This window comes from Neolamprologus brichardi, chromosome 1 (assembly GCF_056152115.1).
Source record: "Neolamprologus brichardi isolate AB-2024 chromosome 1, ASM5615211v1, whole genome shotgun sequence".
Taxonomy (NCBI): Eukaryota; Metazoa; Chordata; class Actinopteri; order Cichliformes; family Cichlidae; genus Neolamprologus; species Neolamprologus brichardi.
Window position 1 is genome coordinate 23392575 of NC_142104.1, and position 22129 is coordinate 23414703.

Genomic DNA, 22129 nt, shown 5'->3' on the forward strand with positions numbered 1-22129 from the left:
AGCAGAATGGCAAAAACCTGCTGATAACTGGAAATTCCTCGAGATGGGAGAGGTAAGATTTCCAGATGAGTTATATAGTAGCAGATGTGTAGTTCTACAGAGAAGATGATATACAAAAGTTACTGAAGAGTAAACGCAGAGAAATGAAGACAAGAGACAGAGTTACTACCATGGCAGAAATACAAACTGGTGGAGATCTAGCACCACAGCTCCTAAATGCACAGCCTCTTGATTTCAAACTACCTGCAGATGTGAGTGGATGAGCTCAAGGAAGCAACTCCACACAGAGGTGGAGACCAGAACAAAGCTGCCTCAGACCGTCCGATCTGGCCCAGTCCCTGACTTTCACTCATTTAGAATTTATACATATCATGACTCAAAAGTCATGACAACTTACAGGAGGTGACACCATTAGTCAAGATAAAGGAAAAGAAGCTTTGTTTTGAAATTAACAGAACTAAATAAAATGAGTGTACAAGCTTGTTTCTGTTATCAGTAAGTCCAAATTTGGGGTTATTAAATAAAAATATCCAGTGAAATCTGCTAATTGATGAAGTTAAAAAACAAGATGCAATATGCTTAATGGTCTATCTCAGGGGTCAGCAACCTTTAACACCCAAAGAGCCCTTTGGACACGATTTCCACGCAAAAGAAAACACTGGGAGCCGCAAATACTTTTTGACATCTAAAATGAAGATAACAGTCTATATATTGTTTTTTTACCTTTATGTTTTGTGTGAACAACTAAGGTGTGTTGCTTATGAAATCCATGAAGTGCTACAGAGAAAATTACATTTTATTTATGTAATTAACACATTTTGAACTCTTAAAGAAATATAACAAAAGGAAAGAACCCAGCTGAACTAAAATGATCCATGTAGCAAACAAAAACTGTTGTGAGTCGCCACCCTTATATCGCCTTTGGGCTTTTGGAGCCTTGACCTGACTTTTAAAAAAATAATTGGAAAAAAAGCACTATGCTGCTAAAAGATGAAAAATAGACATTTGCAAAATTCTGCCTAAATATGTATTTTACCTGGTTAATGTGTGTGGCGGGGCGTGGTCTGCAGCGCCGCTGCAGGGGAGGCGGACACACACCTGAGCGGCACCTGCAATCACGCCTCGCCGCCTTAACGTCTGTGCTATCTGTGCTGTTGTGTTGTTGTTGGTGTATGTCGGGCTGTGAGCTGAAAAGCTACAGCCGGCTGTACAGCAACTGTGTGTGAAAAGTGGTCAATAAAGAGATGCTGAAAAGCATGTTCATGGAAACATCGTCGAGTCTGCCGTGGTATGTTTACAATGGGACTTCTGCTCCTGAACCTCTGCGCACAGCGTCTGCAACTCGGGGCTGTATGAAGTCACTTTCATCTTTACGCAGGACTGTAAGCTGTCATCTGTGAGGCGCGAGCGGTGTTTGTTTTTAACATAGTTCACGGTGGAGAATAGCTGCTGACATAATGTGGATCCGAAGATCCATAATTGGCCTACCTGGGGTCGAAAGTCTCGATAAATGCACGGCGTTTCGGTGGGTTCACCGGCTTCCGCGAGTGTAACGCTTATTTTGAGCGATCAAAAAATAATAGAATATAATTTTATGTTTGTATTTCAATATCACAATAATCTTCCAATTTAGAACTACAAGTTAAAAAATAACTAACATAAATAAAATACACTTCAGCTAATTACTTAAAAAAAACAAATTTATTTTCCCAAGCCACACGGAGCCGCACTGAAAGGACTAAAGAGCCGCATGCGGCTCCGGAGCCGCAGGTTGCCGACCCCTGGTCTATCTGGTGTCCCAACTACAAACACATGGTTAAACCTGAAGTTACCTCGCTAAACCTCAAAGCCTGCATCACAGTGAAGGCTTCTCATATCACAGCACATGCAACATGGACTTTACTTTCTTTACTTTTGGGAGTTTAAATGTTCATTTTCAAAATTGAAATCCTCTGGCCATAGTGTTATCACGCTTGTTTAATATACTCTGACAATTAAGAATACCAAAAGACATGAAAAATATTTTCTTAAAATTTTATTCTTGTTGTTTTAAAAATATCTCTAAATTTCCAGTGGAGACAATTTAGAGAATTTTTATGTTTTACAAGAAATTTAATTCAGTCCAAATGAGTTCCAATTGAGGGCCAATTCACAATAACACAGTGCTTAACAAAGTTAGTCGAACATCACCTAATGTAAGAATTACAGGTTTAAGACGTTTGGGGTGTTCTTATTTCTATGACAGGTGATGTAATAAATTTGTTAAGCACTGTATATGTAGAGTAAAAACCCTACAATATAAGAGAAGAAAAACCCCAACAATCAGATGATCCCCTTTGAGCAAGCACTTGGCAACAGTGGAGAGGAAAAACTCCCTTTTAACAGGAAGAAACCTCTGGCAGAGCCAGGCTCAGGGAGGGGCAAGCCCTCTGCCACGGCTGGTTGGGGGTGAGGTGAATCAGACTGCAAACATCTTAATCAGACATGTCTTACCTGGTAGGATGGAGGTTCGCTGGAGAAAAAAACATGGGTTAAATTGACAATTTTTTTCAAATACAATTATTTAAATATGTGTTGCAGTCTGATTCACTTTCACATTTTTCCTCTCTTTTCTTTTATAGATGGAGTTCATGGGAAGCTAGTTATGCCAGCTTTCCATGAACTCGGAACTTGTACAAACAGGAATACTCACGATTGCCCCAGTTGTTCAACACATGCAGCGTAATGGAGCGGATGACATCTACTTTGTCGTCCTGAGAGACAAAACAAAAACAAGATGGGTTAGTTGCATAATAGTTTTCTTGACTCTTGAAAGGATGGTAAATTTAGGAATACTGTGATTATTATGAGGGAGGATATACAGATAGCAAGGGGAGCTAACCTCTAAGTACTCTGGATAGAAAAGTCTATGTGCATGTGTCTAATGGCACAGAGTACTCACGGGTATCCTGAATGTTTGGAGTGGATCTCCATTTTCATCATAGACGAATGTTCCCAGGTGGACACCACTGTCGTCTAATGCTCTCTTTCCCTGAAAAGACAGAAATAAATACAGATAAAGTTGTTCTCTATATACACATGTAAAATGCAACAGTTGAACAGTGGTGCAGTGGAAATCTGTGACTTACAAACACTGAAAACGTCCTGGGAGCACTGGAGACCTTTCCCGATGGTGACATCATCTTAGAAATGTGACCCAGTGTCACATGACTGATGGCGATGCTGTGTGGCAGCTTAATTGTTAAATGTCCCTGGGAGCCCGCAAAACTCCAACACACTCCTGGGACCATGGGTGCTTGACCCTACAGAGAAAAAGAAACAAAAACAGAGTTCAGTTTGGACCGCTAGTGTTTGACTATTAAATCATGCAGATGTGTGAGATAGTATCTTGTTTTTTTGTGAAAGTAGATTATACCTGAATAACGACTCTTGGGCTTACACAGGGTGGTTTTGCGGGTATCAATGTAAGCCCCCACAGCTTCAATCCAGCCTGTTCTGAAAGGTAGGATGCTGAAGACTGTTCTTTAACAATCTTTGCTCCTGTAGACAAAAACACAGAGTGAGAAAGGAATCGCAAAACAACAACAAAGAAATTCTTACGTGAATTCTGATCCGATTTCATGTCTTACCCAGTTCCTCCAGAGCAAAGTTGGGCATCCTGTCTCCAACTGGAAGAAGGAAGTCAATTCTTTTTCCTAAGTCCATTAACTCCCTTTGCAGCTCTTGTACCTGCCTTTCCACCTGTTCATGTCCATTCATTAAGTAATGCAATTGAGAAGAACCATTCATGTTATAATATATATATATAATAATAAACTGTCATTATCTGATTAATTTTCAGGGAATATATTATGAGCCTCATATGTTTTTCATACCTCACTCGTGAACGGGGTGGAAAAGTCCATTTTCTGCCCTCCAATACTGAAAATCAATCCTGGTGGATGAAGAGAAACACAGAATAAGAAGAGAAGCTTAATCCAGAAGAAAAGCACATAGTACTAGAAAGACTGTAATTGTTTGTGGAAGGAGATCATTTACCAAAACACAAGGCCAGCATGAGGACCAAAAGCCCCAATGCCTTGATGGCTCTAAAGAGACCTCTGCTGCTGCCACTACTGTAGTCAACAAAATCATTGTTATTGTAGTCCACAGTGTCCACTGTGTCTCGGTCAATATTGTCAGGGACTGGACGGGGACGGGGCTGTCGCCTTTTGAAAACTCTGCACAGAAAAAACAAAATCATGTAAGAAAAAATGTACATGGAAGAACAAATGGATTATGATTACAAAACATGGATCTATGTCAGTGGATGACAACAAAGAACATGTAGACCAGTACTAACCTGTATAAAGTCTCCTTGGAGGAGATTAACGGCTCTCCTTGGCTGCCGTAATAGCCGTTAGACTGAAGTCTTTGGCTTCTTCTCAACATGGCTGTAAAATGAAAGGGAAACATGGGGTTAAGTGAGTCTCTAACACAAAGCTTATCAGACTTCATAACTATGATTTGAGCATGTTTCCATCAGAAGCAACTCTGTACAAATCAGTGCAGATTCTCTGATATATAAACTTCACGCTTGTTTTGTTTTTAATGAACAGAATAATATTTGAATCACACCCATTTATAAAATCTTAATAAAGAACTTTATTTTCCCAGTGTCTTCAAAAACATAGCGTCATATTGTTATGATTCATATCATAGCAACAGATCACAACATTTTCTTGCTTTTCTTGCAAAAAATCTCTTTCACATGTCAGTTTGTTTGTTCACAATGTAGTTTTTAAAATTCAGAAAAAGAGGAAATCACCACAGCAGTAAAGAAAAGCTTAAAGCAACTAAATGAATTTGGCCCAAAATCCTGTCAAAAGGTTTTAAGAATTAAAAACTCTTTGTTTTTATAGTTAATATACAAAAGGAAATCAATATTTATCAGACAAGCTGCGTCTAACAAGTAAGCAGTAAAATCACCTTTACAGTAGAATGCACTAAAAAGTGCTTTTCTGACATAATCAACTGGATATCATTTTTAAAATGTTCAGATTTGAAACACATATATTAAATGTAAAATGTGAAGATAAAACATGTCGATTTTTAGTCTAAAGATTGCACTTACCTTCACTTAAAACGAAAGTTGAAGAAACTGAATCACTAAGTGTGCTTTTCCGTAAATTTGGACGTTTAGCGCTTCTCACTGAACTCATCTGAACCAGACAATTTAGGTGCAGAAGAAAAATTTCAAACCGCAGCTTTTTCAGTTACGTTACAAACAGATACATGCACAAATCGAATATGACGCGCGCGTTCCATAAGAGCAGCACTTCGTGTGCGCACGCGCAAAGGTGTGAGTGTAGTTCTGTTTTTTTTAAAAAAATGAAATTTGCTCTCAATTAAATACCTTATTTCCTTCTCAGTCCCTTTATAAACACCGCATCATATTGTCCAAATTCATATAGCACAACACATGCGCTCACGAGCCCATGTGCAAAGGTGTGTTGCAGTGAATGAAGAAAACCTTTCCATATTCACTGTCACTAATTTGTTTGATTTTGTTGTGAGAAAATTGTGACGTATATGAGAATGAGGGAAGACCACGGTCATTTAAATACGGTATTAAAGTGTAATGAAACTGTTTCTCAGAGGGAAAGTGTGATTTTAGGACACTCGAGCCAAACATTAGCGGGCATCATTCTAGCTTATAATCAACAGCGGATCCAATGCGGATCCGCGTCGGATGAGCTGGGAAGCGACCGATCCAAATCGATCCCCGAGACTGTCAGAGCCCCGGCTCTGACAGTCTCGGTCGTTGTGTCTTTGGGCACGACACTTCAGCTACCACGTACTGGTGATGACCAGAGGGGCCGATGGTACGATATGGCAGCCTCGCCTCTGTCAGTCTGCCCCAGGGCAGCTGTGGCTACAACTGTAGCTTACCTCCACCAGTGTGTGATGAGAGTGAACGAATAGTGGAATTGTAAAGTGCTTTGAGGGTCTTGAATAGCGCTATATAAATGCAATCCATTATTATTATTTAAACCAACTGTTAACTGTAATAGCGGTTTTAGATACGGGCGACATTAAGGGCATCGGCAAAAAAAAAAAAAAATGCTCGTACTCATGCTGCCCCGACGTCAGCCGGCGCATATTGGGAATGGCATAGGCACCGATCGGTTTTCTATCGCCCATTTGCTGGGAGTAAGGGCGCCCTTCGTTTGCGAGGTGCGCCGTTGCTTGCGACGCAGAGAGGAGAGGGCGGGGCGGGGGGGGGATTCTCTGACTGGCTGGAGCAGCATCTAACCAACCAACAAACAAAAACACCAGACATTATAATGCAGACTTATAATTTGCACCAATGTTTTTATCGAAATTCTATATACGAAAAGTGAGCGTGAGAGAGACGACGAGGCTCCAGTTACAGCAGTGCAAGTAAACAAACAATATATATAAGAAGAGTAAGAAAATAAATATACACTTTAGGGCTAGGTGTAAAGGGATCAATAACAATTTAAAATTTACAGTTTGATGATTCAAAGTCTCACACACAACCCGTCGAAAGGGGAGGGGGGCGGCTGTTTCCAAATAGAGCACATTTCATTTATTATGATGTAAACCCAAGCCCATTATGTATTCTTGATTTGAATCCTGGGTTGTGTGAAATCTCAGAAATGCACCCTAGACAAATCGAATCTGTGAACTAAGGTGTAGGTGTGTTAGATTATGTTGTGGTGATCCTCGGGTTGAGCGATGGGTGTTCATACTGGAGTGCAAAATTAAAACCAATGGAAGATGGACAAGAAGAGTTCAAAGCCATCAGGTCCTCAGTTTAGAAAAAAGAGAAAAGAAGAGGAGGAGAAACGAGCAAAAGATACAGGTAAGCAGATGTGTCATTGGATAATGGCAGGTCATCCTGAAACAATCAGAATCTGAATACTTTATTAATCCCTAAGGAAATTATGTGTGTTACAGTTGCTCCAAGAAGAAATGATAAAAAATAGTAACAGTAACAGACTAAACTGGAAACAATACACTATGTTACAGATTTTAATATAGAGCATAGAGAGAGCATATTTCTCCTGTTTTGGCTTCCCTTCATTGGCTTCCTGTTAAATCCAGAATTGAATTCAAAATCCTGCTCCTCACATACAAGGTCTTAAATAATCAGGCCCCATCTTATCTTAATGACCTTGTAGTACCATATTACCCTATTAGAGCACTTCGCTCCCGCTCTGCAGGCCTACTTGTTGTTCCTAGAGTATTTAAAAGTAGAATGGGAGGGAGAGCCTTCAGTTTTCAGGCCCCTCTTCTGTGGAACCAGCTTCCAGTTTGGATTCGGGAGACAGACACTATCTCTACTTTTAAGATTAGGCTTAAAACTTTCCTTTTTGCTAAAGCATATAGTTAGGGCTGGACCAGGTGACCCTGAATCCTCCCTTAGTTATGCTGCAATAGATGTAGGCTGCCGGGGGATACCCATGATGCATTGAGTTTTTCCTTTCCAGTCACCTTTCTCACTCACTATGTATTAACAGACCTCTCTGTATTGAATCATATCTGTTATTAACCTCTGTCTCTCTTCCACAGCATGTCTTTTATCCTGTCTTCCTTCTCTCACCCCAACCGGTCGCAGCAGATGGCCGCCCCTCCCTGAGCCTGGTTCTGCCGGAGGTTTCTTCCTGTTAAAAGGGAGTTTTTCCTTCCCACTGTCGCCAAAGTGCTTGCTCATAGGGGGTCATATGATTGTTGGGTTTTTCTCTGTATCTATGAAGCGCCTTGAGGCGACATTTGTTGTGATTTGGCGCTATATAATTAAAATTGAATTGAATTGAATTAATATTAATTAGTCATTGTCAATTGCTGATTTGTCCTGTTCTCATTGTATGACGAATTATGATGGCTGTTTGGTAGCCGTTTGCTCTCTCTGTCTCTTCATATGTGTGTGTGTACAACAGTTTTATGTTAATATACAATCCTTAATATGTTTTGTGTGTGTGTGTGTGTGTGTGTGTGGGGGGGGGGGGGGTCACCAGAGGGAGTGTTCGCCCAGGGTACCAAGAGATAAGATAAGATAAGATAAGACTTTATTGATCCCACAACGGGGAAATTTTTGCGTCACCTCAGCTCAGGTACAGATATCAGAAGGAAATACAAAAATACAAATAAGTACAATCAATGAAAAAAAGTAAGATAATACACTATATACAATGGTAGCATACACAGTATGTGATTATGGATATAGTTGGAAATATGGAAGACATAAACTATATAGCTTGATATAGCTATTGTACCATTACTATTCCTATTTATAGACATGTACACACACACATGTACACACTAAATATACATATACAGACATATATACCTGCACATGTCCATACACGTGGAAGGTCCATTATGCATGAAGTGGTGACCGTGGATGTTCACAGTGTCCAGTGACTTATGACATCGTGATTGAGGAGTTATAGAGTCTAACTGCTGTTGGGATGAATGATCTGCGAAAGCGCTCCTTCCTGCAGCGAGGGTGTTTCAGTCTCTGACTAAAGGAGCTGCTCAGCCCACTCACATACTCATGCAGTGGGTGATGTGGGTTGTTCATGATGGATGTCAGCTTTAATAACATCCTCCCCTCACCAACCACCTCCACAGACTCCAGGGGACATCCCACCACGGAGCTAGACCTCCGCACCAGTTTGTCAATCCTGCTCCTGTCCCTGTCCGTGCATCCACTCCCCCAGCAGGCCACTGCATAGAAAAGGGCAGATGCTACTACAGTGTCATAGAATGTCCTTAATAGAGTCCTGCAGACTCCGAAGGACCTCAGTCTCCTCAGCAGGTGGAGTCGACTCTGGCCCTTCTTATACAGGACGTCCAAACAGGCTAGGACTGCCACTGTCTACAGCAATCACAACGCACAAAACAATTTGCTGTTAAAAAAAAATTAAAATTAAAAAAAAAAAATCAGCGAAACAGCGAGTCCGTGAAAGGTGAACCGCGTTATAGCGAGGGACCACTGTACAATAATTTCCAGTAGCACTGCTGATATATGAAATGGTGAGTTTTGAGGTTGTCTTCAAACAAGTGCATTGTACTAGAAAAGGGTGTTTGAAGGATTAAAAAATGTAAAAAGTAATGACTATTTTACATTTGTAAAAAAAACTTTATGCAGAAAAAGTAGCAAAGAAACAAAAACACAACAAACGGACACTTTTGGCCACGAAAAAGCTGGAGGGATGGTGATTTTTTAAATAAACCCAGATTGTTTAAAAAAAACAATTAGAAACAAATTTATTTATCAGCAGCATCAATAGTAACAAAAATACAATTTAGTTTTCGCTGTCAAAGTCTATTTAACTGAAGTTATGTGTTTCCGGTTAGTGTGGAGGTCGCAATATGGCGCTCCCCAGTGGCTGCAGCCAGATGCTCTTGGTGCTCTTTCGTCCACTTTTGTGTCTACGCGGCGTTATTCTGCCTCGCCTCTCTTTCACTGAACTCAACTCCCCCTCCCCCATCGCTTCACCTGCAGGCAACGACAAGATGGACACGGCAGCTATCAAAGAGGAGCTGGTCGTTAAAAAGAAAACATTTGTTGATTACTATTTTAGTGCTGCAGCATTAGTCTCGTTAAAATGACGTTAACGCCATAACTGTATTAACGCGGGAAATCTCCGTTAACGAGTTACCGCGGATCGGCCCGTGCGTGGGGCTGCTCGGCGTCAAAGTGTTGCGGTTAGCGTTAGCGGTTACCTTGTTAACGTGTTGACGCTGTGCAGCTGGCACTACTAGTATTTTCACCATTTACAATAGCGCCATAAAGTGCAAAATGAAGAGTGTGTGAAACTGTGCTGTATCCCAGACCGCAAAGTCTCCCAGCCTCCTGCCCCGAAACAAACTACCTTACAAAACTCATATACCGTATTTTTCGGACTTTAACGTTACACTAAAATCCTTTCGTTTTCTCAAAAATCGACAGCACGCCTTATGTATGAGTTCTGGTTGTGCTTACTGACCGCGAACTGATTTTATGTGGTACACAGCGCTCAGCAATCTGTCAAAAATGCTTGTTTTGGAGTTTTTATGTGCTTCTGAGTTTTTACGTGTTTTAGACTTTGTACATTTGTACACTGAAGAGAGCCATGATATTATGTTCTTTACAAGTGTACGTAAACTTTTGACCACAACTATATGTTTATTTGAGCAGTGTGGTGCTTTACATAGATTCCTCTGCCAATGTGACTAACCAGAATCACTACTTCATGATAGTGCTTATCCAGTGAATGAGGAATTTAACTCACTTATGTTGCAGAAGAAGGAACTCACAGGGGATAAAGGCAGGGGAAAGCAAATCACGAAGCTAATTAAATTAATTGCCTCATTATTAAGACTGAGAAATAATGATATTGCACAGAAATGCGTGGAGATGTAAATGTCTGAATAAAATGCTTAAAATTCCTGCTTTAAGCATGTTTAGGTGTATGTTTTATTTCATCAGGGGCAGATATGATGCATCACAGATTATCTTGCAGTATTAGACTATGTTTCACTTAATTCTTGTATCATTATTGCTACTGTGCAAAATGTATTTTGATAGCAGTGCACTGTAAGTTGTTTTCCGCTGTGTGGCATTCTGTGTATGTTCACGTCTTTGTTTTTGTTTTTACTGACAGCCCAGATGTGCAGAGCAGATTCTCGAGGCTTTGGATTCTGGCAATCGAAACAGGACGCAGCACCCAACTGATATGAACGCCACCTCTTCTCATTCCCATGCTGTATTTCAAGTAATCTAAATAACCAGAAATCATAAACAAATTAAGATATAAATCCTAATGTTAAATATAAATAGAAAAGTTTTGTCTTTTTAAAGTCTCCTTGTTGCTCTAATCATGTAACAATGGATCAGACTTCAGTTCTTGATAACCTTGAATGAACTTTGTTCTATTGTTTTCCTCCAGATATATTTGAGACAGCAGGACAAAACTGCCAGCCTCAATCATAATGTCTGTGTCAAATAGACCATTACGGCAAGGCTGGGATGGTCCATTTGGTAAAGTAAATCCGTTGGGCATCTTTCTTCGCCTTTAGACAATAATTCTGATGGCAAAAGAGCCAAACGGGACAGGCAAAAAAAAAATAATAATAATGTATGTGTTGCCAAAATGAGCCTGATTGACTTGGCAGGCTCAGAGAGAGCCAGTGCCACCAACGCTAAAGGGGCACGCTTACGAGAAGGCGCTAACATCAACCGTTCACTCCTCGCCCTGGGAAATGTCATCAATGCTCCTGCTGACCCAAAGGTGAGTGAAAGTGAATGTATAAGGGACTACTTTACAATCACAACTGTTTCTAAGAGACGTTTAAAACCTTTTAAAAACATTATAACCACTTTGTAATAGGGCTGCTCAATTAATCGAATTTTAATCACGATTACGATCTGGGCTTTCAACGATCATTAAAAATGACTGAGCCGATTATTAGCCCCTCCCTCGTGCTTTACTCTCGCGCTGCTCCGTGAGGCAAATCGAGCGCACCTCTCTGCATTTCGAACACGTGTCACAACAATTAAGAGCAGCGGTCCCCAACCTTTTTTGCGCCGCGGACCGGCCTTTAAGGTGTCGCGGATAAATACAACAAAATAAAACTAGTACCGGTACAGAAAAAAAGAAAATTTATTCATAACACACGTGAAAAGACCCAGGAAAACCGAGTAAACGATAAAAATGATAACAAAATAACGCTGAAAACCGATAAAAACCCTGAAAACTATACATTTTACACCTGAGCCTCAACTCTCGTGGCCCGGTACCAAACGACTCACGGACCGGTACCGGTCCGAGGCCAGGGGGTTGGGGACCGCTGATTAAGAGGACCCGAGGGAAGCTCGGAAAGCTACGGTAAGCAGAAGTTATTTGGAGAGGAGAGTGACTGCTGTTGGTTGAAAGGAGAGGTAAAAAAAACTTCAGTGGTGTGGAAACATTATGGGTTCGCGGAGTCAGACGTGGATCAAGTAGACATAGTGTGTAAACTTCGCTACGGCGTCGTAGCTGCACCACAGAGCATCACTGCAAAGTTCACTAAACATAGATGTTTACATTTTTCATTTATTTTTTATATTGCAAACATTTGCACTGTTATCAGTATTTGCACACTATTTTATATTATTTTTTGACAATCTTTAAAGTCATTATTCAATACATTGTTATTGTTAAATAAATATCGTCAAATAATCGAGATCTCAATTTCAGTGAAAATAATCGTGATTATCATTTTTGCCATAATCGAGCAGCCCTACTTTGTAACATTAAAAAAACAATGAGGTGATAATATTGTTTCCTAACTGGTAAATAAAAGGTTTGGATGGTTACTATAAGGCAGCACCTGATGTTTTAAAACTGGAAGAAGTTCACAAATATTACCGGAAACAGAACCCTTAACTATAAGTATGCTCAACTCAAAAATTAAGTGTACACTTCTCGCCTTAAGTGGCTGCCATATTGCCCAGTGTAAGGGCCCATTATGTTTGCTATGAAAAGAGCCATTTTTAACCAATTCTCAACCCCCAAAATCTATAAAACCATAAAAGATATTTGGCCATGAATTACATTTGTGTGTTTTCACAGATATATTGTAATGTTTTCGGGCATGTAAATTTCAATCGGGAACCTCAGAAACACACTTAGGGTTGAGGAAGTTAATGATGTGTTTGTTTCATATCAAAATGTGAAGAGACAGCATGAAAGCAACAGGTGTTATTGCGTTATATCAGAACGCAGTTTCAGAATGGCCTTAATGAAGTTAACCAGTAACCGGCCTGAGACGCCATACGTCCGGCCTCCACCCATACACATCTGGGTGTTAAAATTTGGCGACCAGCTCAGGGTGATCAGCTGGGATCTCCAAGATGGAGTGATTAAACCACTGCTAACCAAAAGAAATAAGATAGCAGCCATCACTGATGGAGAGACAGTGATGAAAATTACTCTGTTTTACTTTAGACGAGAATTCTTCAAAGAAGGCACGTCTTACATGATGAGGGGGCATGAGCTGAGGAGCCAAGCTCCCCATTATCTGACCAATATTACAGCAAGGACCCAGTTTTTTAAGGCACCTGCCCTTACAGTAACAGAGGCCCTCATGAAAAAAGCAGAGGAGCTTCTTCATTCACCTGTCCCTGCAACACCACTGAAAATGAGCGTAACGTTTGGAGGGCTTATGACAGTGGAAGGGGAGGTTGTGGAGGTAAATATTTGTGGTTCCATCAAAATTGGTATTTCTTTAGGTTTTCAAAGAAACCATTACTTTTGTATGTCTTTAAAAGTAAAAATAATAATTTTTGTTGTTGTTGTTGTCAAACAAACACTAAATTGTGAGAACAAGATCAACCGCTGTTATTTTGTAAATGGTTGTAGATTTATCATTAACAACAATAATAAAATAATAGATGTAGTAAGTCAAAAAAAAAAAGAAACGCCTAGATCTACGCACACAGGGTTATGCAATCACTATAACTGACATTAGATTTTAATTGAATTTTCAGTGTTCGGCAGTGAGGAAAGTTGTTGCAGGCAAACAACAAGTGCCTATAAGAAAGCTGCAGCTAAAGCAGGTAATGGTGCAACTAAAGTGTAATATTGAAAATGGGGAAATTTAGCATTTGGCATATTTGAGATTGGTGTTAGATGAGCAGATTGTATTAGCTTGCAGGCTTTTTTTTTGGTAGTTAGTGACTTTTTGTATTAGTTAATGAATAAATCTTTCATTCTGTCATGTTTGTGATATCAGGATGGGCACGACACCATGACAGTCTCCTTGTGGAGGGAGGCATCAATTCATGATGTTCATGTAGGAGATCACATAAAGGTCTCCCACGTCAAGCTCAGCTTATGGTCTACAGCTGCAGACGACCTGATATACAAAGACTGAGGTATGAAGAAGCCATATGTTTGTACCAATATGTAATAGCAATGTCATTTACCAAAATGTTTAGAGTTATAGCTGTTCCAAAAGATTGACTCTGTTCATCTGGATGTAGCGTTTTCAGTGGGAAACACTCATCCAAGTGACTTCTTCAGTCTCAGCTGACTGCAGGTCTCAGTGGTCTTTGATCAGTGGTTGTTGATCAATGGTCATGACAATTTGCATATTATTGATCGAGAAACTGACCTCCCAGCCCATTGTTCTTTCAGTGGTGCTAGTTTCAGTCATTGTGCAAATGTATTGTTTATAAAATTGGGGAAACGTGCAGTGAGCTGAGACTGAAGAAGTCATTTGAATGAGTGATGAAATGCTTCTCCCACTTGAAAATGCTACGTCCAGATGAACAGAATCAATCTTTTGGGATTTACTTACCTGGATGATTGACCGTGCATCAAGACACGTGATTACCATATTTTTGTAGTTTTTATATGAAAAAAGGTCAAACTTGCAAGGTTAAATATATGCTTATTGTGTATCGACAGACAAAGGAAGATGACAGAACAGAGGTACATATAGTTGGTGTGAGCAGAGCAGTGCAGTGCAGTGCACTGCAGTCCAACCAACTAGAGGTACTCCTACAAACTGGAGAAACCCTGTTCATCGATGGTGAAACGTGGAAGCCCTATGAGGAAGACTTTGAGAAGGCCACGGTCACCGTCAGTGTGAAAATCAGAGGAAAACAAATTCTTGACATCAAAAAAAGAGAATAAAAAAAAAAAAATGTATATAGTTCCTTTATTTTGTTCATACGGATTAAAATGTTCAAATATGCAAAATTATATTTTATAAAGAATTAATTGTTTTTAATTAGATTTTATTTATATATATATTTATACTTTTTTATTACTTGTTATTTTCATTAATTTAAACGATATTTAAAAGGTATAGTCTCAAGTGTATTCCTGTGCTAAGTCTTTTTTTTTTTTTTTTTAAATCTAATAAATAGCTGGAAATGCATAAAACTGCCGTGTTTATTAAATGAAACAGAAAGCATGGTTAATAAAACACTCTTTAATCCTTAGGGTTAACAGACTTTTTAAGCACTTAAACATTCCATAAAGAACATTCCTCCACTAGGTCAACAACTGCCTATCTGTATGGTCAGCATCATATGCTACGGTTTTTAATTTATTTTTTATTTTTTAGAAGGCTAAAAGGTTATATATGTTTTTCTTAAACAGTTTAAACATTAATAACACACCTAGAAATTAAGATCAAAGGTTAATATTAGATTTTGTAGGTATTAAAGGGGGCAGGTCCATAAACAATATTTCATTCGGTACCTTTGAAGAAGCCAACAAATTTATTTCATTATTCATTTTAACATTCCTACTGTTTTAATGCTATTTTATTTATTATAATATATTATATTTTATATATATATATATTATATTTTCATGCGAGAATGGTGCTGTATAAACTTCAAATATCTGCTTGATTTATCAAGACATCACATATTTGTGTAAGTGCTTTAACGTTTTCGGTGATGTATGGAGAGAGAGATATGGATTTTATTGTGTTTTCTTACTACAGAGCCATATCTTAAACTTGGCTAGCTTTTTACGCTTGGAGGAATAAAAATGACACCTGAAAAGCGATGTTTGTGTAAGAAAATACATTTAAATGCATAGCCTATGTGTGAGTAAATGACCAAAATAGAGACCTAACTGACAAATAGCAAAATTTGTCAGGACTAGTCTGCACTAACTAATATTTTTACAACAATTGTTAGTGCACTGTATGAGATTTTCTATGCTGGCATGCTGGAAGGCAATACAACTGCTAAATAAGTTTACTTTTATTGTTTATAACTTCTAAGTATTCTGGATTGTTTTATGTATATACTTGGGATTTTACATCATAAAAAAAACAACTTATTTGTTTTAAAACTAACTATAAACAGTTTGAATGATGCATTTCTCATGCAGATATGAATTCATAGCTGCGATAGAATATGAGGCAAAACAACAACCGGTAGAACATTTCCAAAGTTTCAGTGTTAACAGCCCAAGTTTGGTCTCTATCGCCAGGGAAGATTAAAAAGTGACATGGAGTCCAAACAATGAAGTGACAGCTGTTCGCCCCTGTGAGATATAGGTTGCAACATCACATTAGAAAGGTATAGTAATCATCCACAACAAAGGATTCAGAAAGTTTATTCATGCAGGTCCATATGACAGAGAATGTGCATCTTCTTTTAATTTTAATTTATATTTAATTGTGTTGCAGTTTGCATTGTTTTGTGTTGTTTCACTTTAAATTTGTTTAAAAGGAAAAAGCTGAAAATTTTTAATAGTTAAAAGTTGAAATGTAAATAGTTGGTTTTTGTATTATATGATTTATTTATTACATTTTATCTGGAGTGAATAAATAAAAGTATATTTGCGGTGGCCGCAAGGGACAAAGCACGTTCAAACTCCGAAGCACGTAAAAACTCCAAAACACGTACAAACTCCGAAGCACGTAAAAACTCCGAAGCACGTAAAAGCTCCATAACACGTACAAACTCCAAGGCACATAAAAACTCCGAAGCACGTAAAAACTCCAAAACACGTACAAACTCCGAAGCACGTAAAAACTCCGAAGCACGTAAAAGCTCCATAACACGTACAAACTCCAAAGCACGTAAAAACTCCGAAGCACGTAAAAACTCCAAAACACGTACAAACTCCGAAGCACGTAAAAACTCCGAAGCACGTAAAAACTCCGAAGCACGTAAAAACTCCATAGCTCGTAAAAGCTCCATAACACGTACAAACTACGAAGCACGTAAAAACTCCATAGCTCGTAAAAGCTCCATAACACGTACAAACTCCAAAGCACGTAAAAATTCCAAAACATGTACAAAACAAAAGTGCTCCAGGATGCTAGGCGCAATGTTGAGCTTTTGTTACCTAGTGGCTACACAAGCCAGGAAGTACCAACAACCGGATTTGGTATGTGGTAGTAACAGGTAAATGAACTTTTTTTTTTTTAAATTATTTGAATATATGAGTGCTTGTGTATAAATACACAAACAATACACATATGCTTTGAATTGTGTAATTTAAGTGATCTAGGTAGCTCTGTTTTCCAAGTTCAGTTAACGCTAGAAATGTGTTTTGGAGTTTGTACATGCTTTTTGGAGTTTGTACGTGCTTTGTCTCTAGGGGCCACCGTATATATTTATATATAAACAAATATAAATAAAACCATGTTGTTGTTTTTTTTTACATTAGTAATTCCTTTTGTACATAACTTCATATTGTTGTTAATAATAAATTAATTAAAGCAACAAAACAACCTGAAGAGCTGGTTGGGAGTAGTGATGTGCGATACCACTGATTTCCTTTCCGATCCGATACCAAGTAATATTCAGGGTGGTATCGACGATACTGATCCGATACCGATACTTTATGCAAAAACGTATTTTATTTATTGTATGTCAAATTATAGCATCATAATGATTACAAGACATCAGATTGCTTGTTCTTATTATTTAATAATGCAGAGTTCATCATATAGAAATAAAAAAAAGTTGTGCGCTATTTTAACACCTTGCCTGCCTGCAGCACTAAAGGACTCCGTGAGAGACGTCTGTCTCGCTCTAGCAGCACCTGTCCCTGTCCTCCTCTTCAGGTCGCCTCAACATATGCTCGTCATATTATGTGATATGATTTACTCTGAGGTGTTTGACAAGGTTAGTGATGTTGCCACAACCATACATGCCAACCCTCCCGATTTTTCCGGGAGAATACCGAATTTCAGTGCACCTCCCGAAAATCTCCCGGAGCCACCATTCTCCCGAATTTTTTCCGATTTTTCACCCGGACAACAAAATTGAAAAACCATATCGCAGAATTTATAGCGCGGCCCAGCCAATTCCAGTTTCCAACAATGGCTACTACTACTGCAGCTACTTAGTTTTAATATTACTCTTATTTCTCTTTCTGGGTTGCAAAAAAAACGTTTAACATATTTTCAGGTGAGAATGTAGCTGTGTAAACTTCAAATATCTGAGCCGATCGACACATTGTTTTCAAACCCCCGCGATCTTTCGCTACTCGGGTTAAACATGATACATAAGTCACTTTGATTACTTAAAAATGTTATTGTTCAGCTTTTTCAGTGTTTTATTTGTTCGTGAGTAAATCGGTTTGGCTGAGATTAAAGTTATTAGATTAGATTAAATTAAATTTAACTTTATTAATCCCTCGGGTGGGTTCCTCGGGTTTTCACACAGCTGAATAAACGTCAAACAGAAAACTGATTAAACAGAAGTGTGAGACGGTCGAGAGTTTAAGTCAGTGCCCGGTTATATTGTAGATAGCAAGGAGCAGACGGCAGAGTTTCACTCCACCGAGGGAACCTGTGACGTACTACCCGGCTTTCTTTAGACCGCGAAGGCCGGGTCCTCAGGTGGAAGCAGCCTCTGAATTTGGACACCCCCGCTGTTTCCGGGCCAGCCAATAATAACGGTGACATTTAACGTATTTTATCCGATAAATAAACCCTGAAAAATGTATTTATCACACACACCCCCAACAGCCCTTTTGAATGTCTCCCTAGTATGGCCACAACACCTCACTCTTGGAGCATACATATATGCCACATATATCGCAAACCACGTCTCAGCTGTTTGTGGAGGTAAAATACGTCCGCACATGACTCCAATTACACTCAGCCATTGTTGTGGGTGCGCACGCCAAGGAGCTGCGAGACATTTATACAACCGTATTTCGCACATGACTATGAAAGGCGGAAGAGGAAGTAGTTCCTTTGAATGTAGACAATCCGAATGTTATAGTTTCTTTCCACTGTGTTCCTGTTAATGATAAACTACAAATTTACTCTAAATTACTAAAATATCGATATTTTAATGTGAGAATCGATTCTAGAACATAAATGATTGGTATCGGAGGAATCGATATTTCAGGATCGATTGCACATCATTAGTTGGGAGCCAAAAGATCCGGCTCCCTTTAGATCTTTCGGCTCCCATCACTAGCAGCATGGCCCTTTCTCAATTCTAAGTACGCGAGTACATACTCGCGTTCTCGGTGAGACCGGACTTGCCGAGAACGCGAGCAAGGCCTTGCGATTTGTACAATTGGAACACCAGCGTACTTGATGATGTCACATGTCCGGAGTTTTTACTGTGAGTAATATGTTATGAAGCTTAACTTTAATCACAGCCAAACCGATTTACTCAGGAACAAATAAAACACTGAAATAAACCAAACTTAACATTTAGAAGTTATCTAAGTGACTTATATATCATGTTTAACCTCAGTAGCGAAATATCTATTAATAAAAATAGTGTACATGTATGCCTTAATAAAAACAAGCAAGTGAGATGTTAGAACGCTTTTATTTTAATTTTAGTGGACACTCAATACAATAGACAGCTGCTGGGGTTTGGGGTTTGTTTAACCTGAGTAGCGAAAAGCAGTAATTTCTTCTGCTTTGGATAATTTCACGCTCTTCTATACACATTCCACATCAGTGCGATACACATTCTTCTCCACCCAAATCAACAATGCAGCTATATGATGGCACTTATCTTTGCCAATCAGGCACTCACAGGAGCTGAACCTCACTGACTGACCCTCAACATGCACGTACATTGAAAGAAAGTTAATGCTTACCCTAAACATTCTAACAAACACTTGCAGTGCTGCTGTGTGTACTGGTACCACTGTAGCTAGTCACCCAGCAGATAGATAATCTCAACTAGGCTAACATAACTAACTCTCCAAAAAACTCTGTTATGGAGATTTTCAATTTTGTTTACTTCCACTGTTTTAGCAGTGTTGTATGTGCGTTTTATTAAATACATTAGCCGGTACAAAATATATCATTTCAGCTGGCTAGCTTACTTCTAACTCACCTCAACCTTATAAATCTTCTTTTTCATGGATGCCTGGATACTACCCTTTATAATACTGCCTGGGAGAACAGTAACACTGACCACTTTATATCATGGCTTGGATCTGGGGACCCAGGCCTTATGTCTTTTTGTACCTCGGGCTGGCGATCCTCATGGGTCGTCCTCCTCGGGAGGTCATTATAAATATGTTTATTTTCCATGTGTAGTGTTTTGTTGTTTTCTCTGCTTCCCCCCGTCTCTGTGTGTGTGGTTATTTGTGTTTATGCTTCCGGATGTTTTGTATCTAATACAATTATCTAAATATGTTTTGGAGTCTTTCACATTTTTCCTCTCTTTTCTTTTATACATAAAGAATGAACTCGGAAGCTGTACAGACAAGAATACTCGCGATTGCCCCAGTTGTTCAACACATGCAGTGTGACGGAGTGGATGACATCTACTTTGTGGTCCTGAGACACAAAAAAACCCAAGATGGGTTAGTCGGACAAAAGTTTTTTAACTCTTGAAAGGATGGTAAATTTAGGAATACTGTGATTACTATGAGGGAGGATATACAGATAGCAGCGGGTGCTAATCTCGAAGTACTCTGGATTGAAAAGTCTATTATATGTCTTACCCAGTTCCTCCAGAGCAAAGTTGGGCATCCTGTCCCCAACTGGAAGAAGGAAGTCAATTCTTTTTCCTAAATCCATTAACTCCCTTTGCAGCTCTTGTACCTTCCTTTCCACCTGTTCATGTCCATTCATTAAGTAATGCAATTGAGAAGAACCATTCATGTTATAATATATATATATATGTATATATATATATATATATATATATATATATATATATATATATATATATAAAATAGTAAACCGGCATTATCTGATTAACTTTCAGGGAATATATTATGAGCTTCATATGTTTTTCATACCTCACTCATGAACGGGGTGGAAAAGTCCATATTCAGCCCTCCAATGCTGAAAATCAATCCTGGTGGATGAAGAGAAACACAGAATAAGAAGAGAAGCTTAATCCAGAAGAAAAGCACATAGTACTACCACAAGGTCAGCAGGAGGACCAAAAGTCCCAATGCCTTGATGGCTCTAAAGACACCTCTGCTGCTGTCACTACTGTAGTCAACAAAACCATCAGTGTTGTAGTCCACAGTGTCACAGTCCACAGTGTTGTATTCAACTGTGTCTTGGTCAATATTGTCAGGGACTGGACGGGGACGGGGCCGTCGCCTTTTGAAAATTCTGCACAGAAAAAACAAAATCATGGAAGAAAAAATGTACATGGAAGAACAAATGGATTATGATTACAAAACATGCATCTATGTCAGTGGATGACAACAAAGAACATGTAGACCAATACTAACCTGTGTAAAGTCTCCTTGTAGGAGATTAAGGGCTCTCCTTGGCTGCCGTAATAGCCGTTAGGACACTCGAGCCAAACATTAGCGGGCATCATTCTAGGTTATAATCAACAGCGGATCCGGGTCGGATGATCTGGGAAACGACCGGATCCAAATCAAGTTCCAGACTCGCTGTGCAAGTGGACTCCGATCCGGACTCGGATCTGTTAAAGAGCCTGTAATGTCTTCTTTATTTTGGTAAAACACATTAGTCCTACGCCAACTAAAATATCTTTATTGTTATATTTGTTGCCATTTCTGCTATCCTCTTGCAGGGCTCTAGAGTGCGACCAATTTGGTCGCAAATCCGACTAAAAAAAATATTATTAAAGGATTGATCTTAAGTGTGCCGTGTTTTCCAAAAAACACGGTAATAACGACAGCCCGCTAGCATGCGCTATCAAAATAGTGCTTTGTTGTGTATCTGACGGACGAAAGGTAAGCCAGTTCCACACCACTGAAGTTGCAGCATTTTTACAAACCAATTCTGGTTCATCTGTTTCATTCAATGATCTACTTACGCTCTTCTCATTCCGCGTCGCCGCCATGTGCGTATGTAAACAAAGGCACTGGGCATGCGCGTTTTACCCATATTCCATCGCGATATTTCATTTTCTTATCATTGCCCAACATTACACCCGTATTATCGTGAACGGTATGATATAGCCCAGCCCTACCCTGGAGTGTCACCGGTTTATGTTAAATTGTTATTTCTCTTCTTCTTTCTTTTGTTTATTTTTCTACAGTTTATTTTCTATTCATTGCAACTGAGAAATAATACTTACCTCTTTAGCATTTATGGAGCCTCGCGTCTTCAAAGGGATAGAAGGGATGATATCATTCATGAGGAAACATTTGACATATGTTTCATATATTCTATACCAACAAGTCATTTA

General features: G+C 39.1%; 1 protein-coding gene and 1 pseudogene across 1 annotated transcript; both read right to left on the minus strand.

The window, feature by feature from the left end:
* Window positions 1-2020: 2020 nt before the first annotated feature.
* Window positions 2021-5266, minus strand: LOC148106410 (sperm-associated antigen 4 protein-like). Its single transcript, XM_087839557.1, has 9 exons — window positions 5114-5266; window positions 4343-4433; window positions 4039-4220; window positions 3876-3934; window positions 3630-3765; window positions 3416-3540; window positions 3129-3302; window positions 2942-3031; window positions 2021-2753 (listed from the first exon to the last, which is right to left on the minus strand). The coding sequence occupies exons 1-9, from the start codon at window positions 5199-5201 to the stop codon at window positions 2643-2645; spliced, it is 1056 nt and encodes a 351-aa protein (XP_087695683.1). The 5' UTR covers window positions 5202-5266; the 3' UTR covers window positions 2021-2642.
* Window positions 5267-19825: 14559 nt separating this feature from the next.
* Window positions 19826-21286, minus strand: LOC148106411 (uncharacterized; annotated as a pseudogene).
* Window positions 21287-22129: the final 843 nt, after the last annotated feature.